Source organism: Bidens hawaiensis, unplaced genomic scaffold, assembly GCF_021521415.1.
Source record: "Bidens hawaiensis isolate Kalapana, Puna unplaced genomic scaffold, B.hawaiensis_p1.1 tig00050865_1, whole genome shotgun sequence".
In the NCBI taxonomy this organism is placed as follows: domain Eukaryota; kingdom Viridiplantae; phylum Streptophyta; class Magnoliopsida; order Asterales; family Asteraceae; genus Bidens; species Bidens hawaiensis.
The window spans coordinates 6,576-18,036 of NW_027499131.1; the positions used below are offsets into that span (position 1 = coordinate 6,576).

General features: G+C 37.2%; 1 protein-coding gene across 1 annotated transcript; it reads right to left on the minus strand.

Annotated features, from left to right (window-relative positions):
* Window positions 1-577: 577 nt before the first annotated feature.
* On the minus strand, window positions 578-2,815 carry LOC143598816 (heat shock cognate 70 kDa protein 2-like). Its single transcript, XM_077076937.1, has 2 exons — window positions 2,568-2,815; window positions 578-2,343 (listed from the first exon to the last, which is right to left on the minus strand). Exons 1-2 carry the CDS (start codon window positions 2,779-2,781, stop codon window positions 611-613), a joined length of 1,947 nt encoding a protein of 648 aa, XP_076933052.1. The 5' UTR covers window positions 2,782-2,815; the 3' UTR covers window positions 578-610.
* Between the last annotated feature and the right edge of the window lie 8,646 nt (window positions 2,816-11,461).

Consider the following 11,461-nt stretch of genomic DNA (forward strand, 5'->3'; position numbering starts at 1 on the left):
TTTAACTAACGATACGGATCACTATACAAATGAATGTACAAAAACAATTAGAAAATGCATTACAAATCAATGAACTAAACTACAAGCCCTAATCTGGTCGATTTATCCCCAAAATGGTTTAACGGTCTCATAACAAACACTGTTCATCTTTGACATATTTAGTCCTCCAGCTTTAAGATCCTGTTTAAGGTTCACCATAACTTCAAAGTAAGAAGTAATTACAAATTACACCACTGTACTTTCTTAACACGGTTTTGAACGATAAGTGACCATGAGTTGACTTTAACTATCTATATAAACTCATCAGTCCATCAATTTCACATTTTTTAACTTTTAGCCAAAAGTTCTTTAGGAAAATTGGAACTGTAAAATATTCTACCATATTCATCAGCTTTTCACTTGTAATGGACGAGTTTCTAAATAATTTATTTTTATTTAAAAGTTCAAATTACAGATCTACAGATAAATAGACTTCATTGGTTTACTTGAAACAACATAACCAGACATCAAACTTATTCAAAAAGCAAGCTGCATAATTCCAGAACTACCACAAACCCACATCCTATTAAAACCACAGCTTCATAGCCTTGAAGCATACTTCAATCACACCTTAATCCACCTCCTCAATCTTTGGTCCAGCGCCACCACTTCCACCGCCCGCTGAAGGGCCATCCTCACCCATGTCTGGCCCACCAGCACCGCCCTGGTACATTTTAGCAATAATCGGGTTGCAAATACCTTCTAGCTCCTTCATCTTGTCCTCAAACTCCTCCGCCTCCGCCAACTGGTTCCCATCCAACCACTGGATCGCCTCCTCGACAGCATCCTCCACCTTCTTCTTGTCATCCGCGGGCAGCTTCGAGCTTATCTTCTCATCCTTTATGGTGTTCCTCATGTTGTATGCATAATTCTCCAACGCATTCTTTGCTTCCACTTTCTTCTTGTGCTCTTCGTCCTCCGCCTTGTATTTCTCTGCCTCTTGGACCATCTTCTCAATCTCTTCCTTTGAGAGCCTTCCCTTGTCATTGGTAATGGTGATCTTGTTCTTTTGACCCGTTGTTTTGTCTTCTGCCGAGACGTTTAGAATACCATTGGCGTCAATGTCGAAGCAGACGTTGATTTGTGGGACTCCACGAGGAGCCGGTGGGATCCCGGAGAGCTCAAACTTCCCAAGCAAATTGTTATCTTTGGTTCGTGTTCTTTCGCCCTCGTAAACCTGGATCAAAACCCCTGGTTGGTTATCGGAGTAGGTCGAGAAAACCTGCTCTTTCTTGGTGGGAATGGTGGTGTTTCGAGGGATCAACACTGTCATGACACCACCCGCGGTCTCCAGTCCTAGAGACAGAGGCGTCACGTCCAACAAAAGCAGGTCTTGCACCTTCTGATTGCCCTCACCGCTCAAAATGGCTGCTTGAACCGCTGCACCATACGCCACAGCTTCGTCAGGGTTGATGCTCTTGCAGAGCTCTTTCCCATTGAAGAAGTCTTGCAACAACTGCTGAACTTTGGGGATTCGAGTGGAACCGCCAACAAGAACGACATCGTGCACATTGCTCTTATCCATCTTGGCGTCTCTCAAGCACTTCTCGACCGGCTCCATACACTTTCTGAACAGATCCATGTTCAGTTCTTCGAACCGTGCTCGTGTGATTGTCGAGTAGAAGTCGATTCCTTCATAAAGAGAGTCAATTTCAATGGTGGTTTGAGCTGTGGATGAGAGAGTCCTCTTTGCCCTTTCACACGCGGTTCTCAACCGTCTCAAAGCTCTTGCATTCCCACTAATATCCTTCTTGTTCTTCCTCTTAAACTCCTGGACGAAGTGGTTAACCATCCGGTTATCAAAATCTTCACCGCCCAAATGCGTGTCTCCAGCGGTGGCCTTCACTTCAAATATACCTTCTTCGATGGTGAGCAGAGAGACGTCGAACGTGCCTCCTCCCAAGTCGAAAATCAAGACGTTCTTCTCGCCCACACTGGAAGCCTTCTTGTCCAGCCCGTAGGCAATGGCGGCTGCGGTAGGCTCGTTGATGATTCTCATGACGTTGAGCCCGGAGATGACACCGGCGTCCTTGGTGGCCTGACGCTGGGAGTCGTTGAAGTAGGCGGGGACGGTGACGACGGCGTTCTTGATGGTGGTGCCGAGGTAGGCTTCGGCGATTTCCTTCATCTTGTTGAGGACCATGGAGGATATTTCTTCAGCAGAGAATTGCTTCTCTTCGCCTTTGTATGAGACCACAATCATTGGTTTGTCGGCTGGGCCGGGTACGACTTTGAACGGCCAGTGCTTCATGTCACTCTGCACTGACGGATCAGAGAATCTCCTTCCGATTAATCGCTTAGCATCTGCAAATATAATAACAATCATCCTAATATTAAACATAATTCAACTCTGAAAAACCAATTAGTAGATTACAAACTTTAATATAACAGAATTGGTAATTCTCTCTATTGTTTTAATTTAATATAAAGCTCCATAAAATAGGCTGATTAGAATACAATGAATTGTTTCGATTTCAACAAAACTGCCAAAAAAATAAATATAAAGAATTCAAGAATGGAGTGCTTACCGAAAACAGTGTTGGTAGGATTCATGGCGACCTGGTTCTTGGCAGCATCTCCGATCAGGCGCTCGGTATCCGTAAAAGCAACATAAGAAGGAGTGGTCCGGTTGCCTTGATCATTGGCAATGATCTCCACACGGTCATGCTGCCAGACTCCCACACACGAGTATGTGGTTCCAAGGTCAATTCCGATCGCTGGTCCTTCACCTTTCCCAGACATGTTTTTGATCAACAATACTGACGAAAACAAAATCTTTTGCAGAAAGTCAGTTGTAAGAATGTTTTCCCTTAAATTTTATTGAGTTGGTGAGTTGGGTGGTTATATATATAATGGGAAAGGGTGATGTCCGGAATGTGCTAGATATGTCTTCTTTTAAAAATTAGTTGATTTTATTTAGATGTGTTAAGGGTCTTCTTTGTCACACCTGGTTGCTTCGAGAGTCTTCCCTTTCCTATTTCCTATATGATTAAGTTTCAGGACAATCTAGAAAAATTCTTTAATTAATAATTTTTTAATTTTCCTTTTTTTAAATCAGCTAAATGTTTGTACACTATGGCATTGCATCAATGACCTCCCCTTTCACACCCATCCAATATACCACTTCATCGAGGTGAGAATGACAAAAAAAAAAAAAAAAAAAAATACATGATATAATTTAAAACCTATATACATGAGCCATTAAAAAATAATAAATAAGATATTGTATTATCTTAGCATTATAGTAATTATTACTACACCATAAATTTTAAAATAGAGTAATTATTATTACACCATAAATCTAAACTAGAGTAGTAATATTACATCATATTATTTTTTATAACACAATTACTTTGGTTTAAAACTGTAATTACTCAAGTTATTTATATGTTTACTATGTTAACTTTATTTGTACCGAATCTCACCTCATATTTATAAGAATCATGTGAATAATACGACATGTATTGTTTGATTATATAAAAAAAAACAAACAAAAGTTGATTGAAGATTTATTTTAAACTAGGTAAACAAATCGCTGCGTTGCGGCAGTGCTGCAACGCGAATTCCATCGGTATCATTTAAGTTCGTTATGACACCGGCTTTACATTGGAAACAAAATAATTGTCCAAAATAGTATCGACACTCGTACAATTTATTACCCAAATGACACGAACTTAGTTATGATGTAGCTTATGATACATATAACATATTTAAAATGATGTTTACTCAATCGTTAAAAATTCAGGCATTACGATGGTGAGTTGATGTGAATTCAACAGACATCGGATTTGTTTATTATGGTTTTGAAAATAAACCCAAATATAAATTGAAGTTAAAATATTTCAAACAAATAGAATAATGAAAAATGCATAAAAAAAAACAAAATCCAAATGGAAAAATATGAAATGCTTATAACATGCATAAAGCAGCATTGAAGGATGCCCAAAGACCAACCATAAAAAATATCAAATGGGAAAGTAGTGAGAAAAAGAAAAAAAAAATGTTTGTTGTTTCATATGGGTTTCGAACCGGCATAAGTGAAGGATACCAAAAGACCAACAAGACAAAGGTAATAACCATTAAGCCACACCATCCTTATTGTTTAGAAAACAAAATGATTTGAATAAATATCATAACTAAACTAATAGAATATTCAAAAAAATAAACTTGTGGCTCCGACATTTCACTATTTATCTATACTAGATTTTTCAGCCGGTGCGTTGCGCCGAGGCAACCGGGATCTGGTTATGTATCCATCGCGAATTCGGTCGATTTCGGTTATGTCCATTACAGTATCAAAACTAAAAAACTCGTATAGTTTACAATACAAAAATAACATGTTTAAAATGACGTTTATACGGTCGGTAAAGCCCGGACGTTGCGGTGGGGACACGACACGAATTCGATTAGTCCCGGTTACCACACATTTCAAATGAAGTTTATTCGGCCGGTAAAACCTAGGCATCACGAATTCAATCGGTTTTAGTTACATTATAGCACTATGATTAAAAAAAGTTACATATTAAAATAAAAGAAAAAGAGAAATAAAATTCATTGCAATATTCAAAAAAATTTCTTGAGAACGGCCTAAAACTGGACCCATTCAAGAGAAACAAAACAAATAAAAAAAATGGAGAAAAAGAGCTCAAAAGAAAACCGGCAAGTAATGGGATTTGAACCAGGACCGCAAAGGTTACCAATAACCAAGACTTATAACCAACTCATCATCAACCAACATGCTACGGATGCATCATCTATTTGTCATATCAAATTTATTTCTTAAATAGTAACTTAAAAGTAGTTGTGGCACCGACCTTTTGCTATTTATCTTTAGTATAATTAAGGTGAATTAGTTCTCAATAAAATTAAGTTTAACATCTCGGATTTTTCGTATTTGTGTTCGTTTATAGGTAACCTGATTTGGGAATATAATTTGGATCTTTCTGTAACATCTAGGAAAAACCCATATTTATTTTAGACTAAAGTTGTCAACTTTGAAAGTTGAAGGACTAAAAATATTCTCAAGATAAGTCATGAGAAAAATGAAATAAGAAAAATAAGCATTTTATGTTAAGAAAGTAAGATAAATTTCCATCCCACATGGAAAGATGAAAGAAAGTGGAAGCATTTCACATAAGTATAAATAAGGAATGTAATTTTCATCCCACATGGAAACAATCAAAGAAATGGAAGCTCTTTATAAGGAAGCAAGTTTCAATAAAAATGTTTTAATGTGGCTAACCACTCTCCATAGTCCTAGCGGAGGGTTCGAAGCACCCGACGCGCACGGACTCGGAAGATGGGCGTAATGTGGCGTTTTGATGGCGCACTTTGCACTTCGCACGCTCGCATCGCCGCGAGCTGCATAAGGGTCGCTTTAGTATTTTTGGATAGTACAAGGACTGAAAATAAAAATCTGAAACTTGCATCTTCGCGTGTCGTGAAGGATCAGGCTTCAACATCTTTGCGCTACGCGAAAGACAAAAGACTTGAACCGACCTTGAAGCATCTTCGCGATACTCGAAGTTGCATTTCTGCATGCTTGACACGTGGAGACACGTGGCAGCACCTGGTGACATGTGGCAACCCTACTGATGACTCAGCAAACCTAGAGCACCTTCGCGTACCGCGAACTGTCACGGCTTGCATCTTCGCGATACGTGAAGTTGCAACATTGCAACTATAAATAGAGGGGTGTTCAGCACATTCCATCTCATGCCAAACACACACATTTTCACACACTTAGCCTCAGTTTGCGTGTCGGTCTCGTGGAACGTGCCAAGCTCCGAAGCTATGACGATTTAAGTAGTAGTACGCAATATAGAGTAGCAGTGCCGCTCGATTAATCATAGGCTGTTAACTCCAAACACCCGCGTAAGGTAGGGGTTCTGCTTAAATTATTATTTTATTATTATTATAATAGCTTAGACCATATTCAGGGGTATAGCCAAAACCTTGATCACTGTTAAGTATAATATAACTTTTCATAAGCAAGGGTTATAGTTAATTATTGTTTCTTCATGATTAAGAAACGTAATCATTACATGCAAAGGGTATAGTTAAAATAGTATTTCTTAATTGTTAAGAAATATACTATTCATTCACACAAGTTATAGTTGAAGTAATGTTTCTTCTTGAAAAAGAAACCTGGTATAAATGTGTCTTTCTGAAGAAGAAACCTGATATATAATTAATAAATAAACAAAGGGACTAAAGGTCCACATGTTTTGTACAAACAAATGATTTATCAAGGTTACAGCTATACAAAACAGACTACGGGGTCTGAAGCTAGATCGCAGATCTAGATATTTATACAAATGTTATTCTCGTACTATAGGTCCGAGATAACAGTCAATCAATCAATCAGAAAGCTGAAAACAGAAACAGGAATCAGTAACAGAAACTGATTTATAGACAGGGTCAGTAGCAGAAACTGATCAATATACAGGAATCAGTGTCAGAAATTGATTACAATCATAAAAGGTGAATAAACCCTAAACTTTTACAAGTTTTTTAGAGTCTGAACTGTTTACATAGGATTTACGAATCCTTAAAACTTTGTGTTGCAATAATAAGAAACGGGCATACTCAAATTAAGAGTATACATGTGTCTGGATCCATACATACATGGTGACTCGGAGTTCCTCGAGGCCATGCATATCATCAATCATGCCTCTGGAAGTCTACAGGACTGTTCAGAGAAATGATATTGTGTATATGGTTAATTGTACATGTACTTAGGGTAATTTTAACCCAATAGAGTTGGGTGCCTAATGAGTATTGTCACAAAGGTATTATTATTGTTTATGCAATGGTATTATTGAGTCAGCGTCATTCACTGGCTGTGTGCTGACGTATTTCCCCCCATTTCAGGAAACTGTAAAGAATAGAACTGACATGCAAGACTGATAGAAAATTGGAGACATAGTCATTAGAGGTGATCTGATGGCTCAGATGTTTTATTCAAAATATTATAAAGAATTATATTTTGAAATTACAGGTATTAGAAATATCAAAACGGGTATTCAACTCCCAAGTTTTTAATATATTATATATGGAAAGACTTCCACTCACAATATCCAACGAGTATTCTAGCCCGACATTTAATAATTAAATAGTATATTTTAAAGACTTCCGCTATAACGAACCCGCAACTCTGATATATGTTCAAAACAGATAACAACTAACGGGTGTCGCACCCAGGCCCTATGTCGGGGTGTGACAGGTTGGTATCAGAGCCATCGGTCTTAGCGAATTAGGTATACTCCGTACTTAGGCTTTGACTAGAAATAAGGATATGCTGAAAACATTGGTATTCAATATCAACATTGAATAATTAAGCATGATTTAATCCTACGCGGGTACTGGTTCAAACAAAATAGATACTTGATTAAAAATATCTAAATACAAATCATTGAATTATAAACTGTTACGGATAAGATAGGAACGTGATCTTATTCCCCATTTAACATCGTACAGATGTCTGATCGTCAATCCAGCCAAGGATCATTTCGACCTCCGGCAGGTAAAGGAAAAGGGTGCATAGGGACAACTTTACTTCCAATCCCTATATCTAGTAGTGAAGACTCTTATCAGACGTCAATGGAGGAAAATTCGAATTCATTCGATTCCAACATTCCACTAGCCCATTTCATGCGAAGACAAGATGTGCAGGGAACAAAATCAAGTGGATCAAGTGGGTCCCAAAGATCAATAAAGTCAAAGGTAAAAGGAATAATGACTGATCAGGAAGAAAATCCTCAGTTTCAATTATCCGATGAACCAAGATCCTTACTTTGCCCATCCTCAAAATGAACGCTGGAGCACAGATTATGAAGGACTGTACATCAGAGATGACCTAACATGTTATGAAGTCGATGTTACAAGAATAGCCGAAGTAATGCTCAACGATATAGAAATGAAAGAAGAGAAGGAGAAGGAAAAAGAAAAAGGAAAAGAAAAGGAAACAACTGGGAATATCAAAAAGGACAGAAAAATCAATAAATCGATTGTCCGCTGGAAGAAATAGATAATAAGAACTATAGTGGTTGTAACAAGTGTAACTAATAATAATGTTGTGCACTTCTGTAAACTACAATAATATAAATAAAGGATATGTTTTAAATTCCTCGAATGTTGAACTTATCTTTAAATTTTATTGTAGTATGTCAAGAGAAGGAAGTGCAAACTCTCAGAACAATCCTTCCAATAAAGTTGGAAGCGGAGAGAATGTTAACAATGAAAACAAGGAACTTCCCGCCCAGTATAAAGATGAAATCCAAAAAATGATACCAGAAGCTATCAAGGATAATTCTATCAATCAAAGCCAACCAAAACCTGATAAGGAAAGTAAATGTAAAAAGGAAGAAGTTTATGATAGCTCTGCATCTGACAATAACTCAAGGGACAAACCCCGAAAGAAATTGAAGCATCAAATAGGATGTAACTTTAAGAATTCCCAAGCTTACAAACCTAAGGAATTTTATGAAGACAAGCATGCTATAGCCGCTTTAAGATGGCTAGAAGAACAAGAAGCAATTGTCTATATTAGTAAATGTACAAGTGAAGAAGCTATTCAGTATTCTTCTCAAATGTTCAAGGGAGAAGCTCTTGAATGGTGGAATACCCTGATCTGGAATAAGAGAAGAGAAATAATGTACAATCTTAGCTGGGAAGAATTCAAATATCTCGTTATAAAGAAATACTGTCCACTCCATGAGATGGATCGGATTCAAACTCAGTTATGGAATCACAAGGTTGTTGGAACAAATCTCAGGGAATATAATACTAAATTCCTTGAATATTGCCGATTGGTTCCATATCTAGTTACTCCGAAATATAATAAGATAACATGGTATATATATGGATTACCAAGAGAAATAAGAGACTTGGTAAGGGCTAATATGCCGCAAACGATTGAGTTGGCCATGGAAATAGCCAGATACTTGATTAATAGCATGATAAGAAATCAAGAGGAAGAAAAGAAAGAAGAAGAAGAAACCAAGAAACTGAAAAATTACGAGAAGATAGAGAAAGAAATAAATATTTCAAAATCCACTTGTAAAACTTGTGGAAGAAAACATTCTGGAAAATGTCGACGAGAAGGCACAAATAAGTGGGCATACTGCAACAGGGATGGACACACAATATAAGAATGTCGGAAGAAATCTGGAGTATGTTTTATATGTGGAGAAACGGGCCACTTCAAAATAAATTGCCCAAAAAGAAAAGCTAATTAAGACTGACACTAGTGTCAGAAGAAATCAGAAATATCTGAAAATAATCAAAGACAAGAGCAAACAAATATCAAGGGAATGTCAGATAGAATAGTTAATTTCTGTACATTAAAGTTGTAACTCGTTTAGAAATGAGAAAGTTTGTAAACCGAGAAAGGGTATTTAATTCTTTCTGTTCTAATTAAAATATTAGCATACAGATCTTGTCAATACACAAGAATGCTCATATTCTGTATCTCTAAAGGAAAAGACAATCAAGTGACTGAAAACAAAGCTGACATTCAAAACTGATTAACATGCTAAATTAGTTTATCATCTAACAGATTCATCCAGTTGGATGGACTATCTCTATTAGGCCAAGGCGTGCCATATTAAACATCATATGTAAATATAATATAAAACTCTATTAAGGTTAGTTTAAACCTAAGAGTCTGCTGAACTGAATCAGATTAAAATCTGCTGATCAGACCAAAAGTCTGCTGAATTAAACTTAAAAGATTCTTAATCAGACCACGAGTCTGCTGACACGAATCTGCTGAACCGAAACAGACTTAAAGTCTGCTGATTAATCAAACAAACACTATCTAGATACATATACAAGACTATTACAAATATAGGATAATAGCGTACCGAGGGAAAGGAAATCGAATATCACTATGTCACGAGATATCAAAATATGCAAAGATAGCATACCATTGAAAAGAACTCTGAGAAATACGGTTAATGGAATGATCAACAAAGATTGATCAAAAAGTCAAAGGAACTCGAGAATGTTTAAGAGACATGATTGTATAGCATCTCAGATATGATTGCTCAAAAGTACAAAGGTACTGTTATGACGTAAGGAAAATAAATGATAAGAATCAAGAGATGGAATTGATTCGACAGATCGAATCCAAGAAGCAATAAAGCTAACATTGGTAAATATTTAGAATACAGAAAAGTAAGGTAAATAATTAAACACAATTGGCCACTGTGTTTAGCAATTTACAATTACTTATGATATTCTGAACTATTGACTGATTACGTCATATAAGATGTAAAGTTAGCTCAGATCTGAAAATGTAATTATTTAGCAAATGACAGATTGAACTCAAGAATCAGATTAGATAGAATCTAATCCTGAATTAACAAAGTAAGAACATCCAAACCTAAGACAAGCGAATCTCGAGGACGAGATTCATTCCAAGGTGGAGAGGATGTAACATCTAGAAAAAACCCATATTTATTTTAGACTAAAGTTATCAACTTTGAAAGTTGAAAGACTAAAAATATTCTCAAGATAAGTCATGAGAAAAATGAAATAAGAAAAATAAGCATTTTATGTTAAGAAAGTAAGATAAATTTCCATCCCACATGGAAAGATGAAAGGAAGTGGAATCATTTCATATGGGTATAAATAAGGAATGGAATTTTCATCCCACATGGAAACAAACAAAGAAATGGAAGCTCTATATAAGGAAACAAATTTTCATAGAAATGTTTTAATGTGACTAACCCCTCTCCATAGTCCTAGCAGAGGGTGCGAAGCACCCGACGCGCACGCGCATGGACTCGGACGATGGGCGTAACGTGGTGTTTTGATGGTGCATTTTGCACTTCGCACGCTCGCATCGCCACGAGCCGCATAAGGGCCGCTTTAGTATTTTTGGATAGTACAAGAATTGTAAATGAAAATCTGAAACTTGCATCTTCGCGTGTCGCGAAGGATCAGGTTTCAACATCTTCGCGCTACGCGAAAGACAAAAGACTTGAACCGACCTTGAAGCATCTTCGCGATACGCGAAGTTGCAGATCAGGCATCTTTGCGATACGCGAAGTTGCATTTCTGCATGCGTGACACGTGGAGACACGTGGCAGCACCTGGTGACATGTGATAACAATACTGATGACTCAGCAAACCTAGATCACCTTCGCGTATCGCGAACCCTCATGGCTTGCATCTTCGCGATACGCGAAGTTGCAACATTTCAACTATAAATAGAGGGGTGTTCGGCACATTCCATCTCACACCAAACACACACATTTTCCCACACTTAGCCTCGGCACGATTTAAGTAGTAGTACGCAATATCGAGTAGCAGTGCCGCTCTATCAATCATAGGTTGTTAACTCCAAATACCCGCGTGAGGTAGGGGTTCCGCTTAAATTATTATTTTATTATTATTATAATAGCTTATACCATAG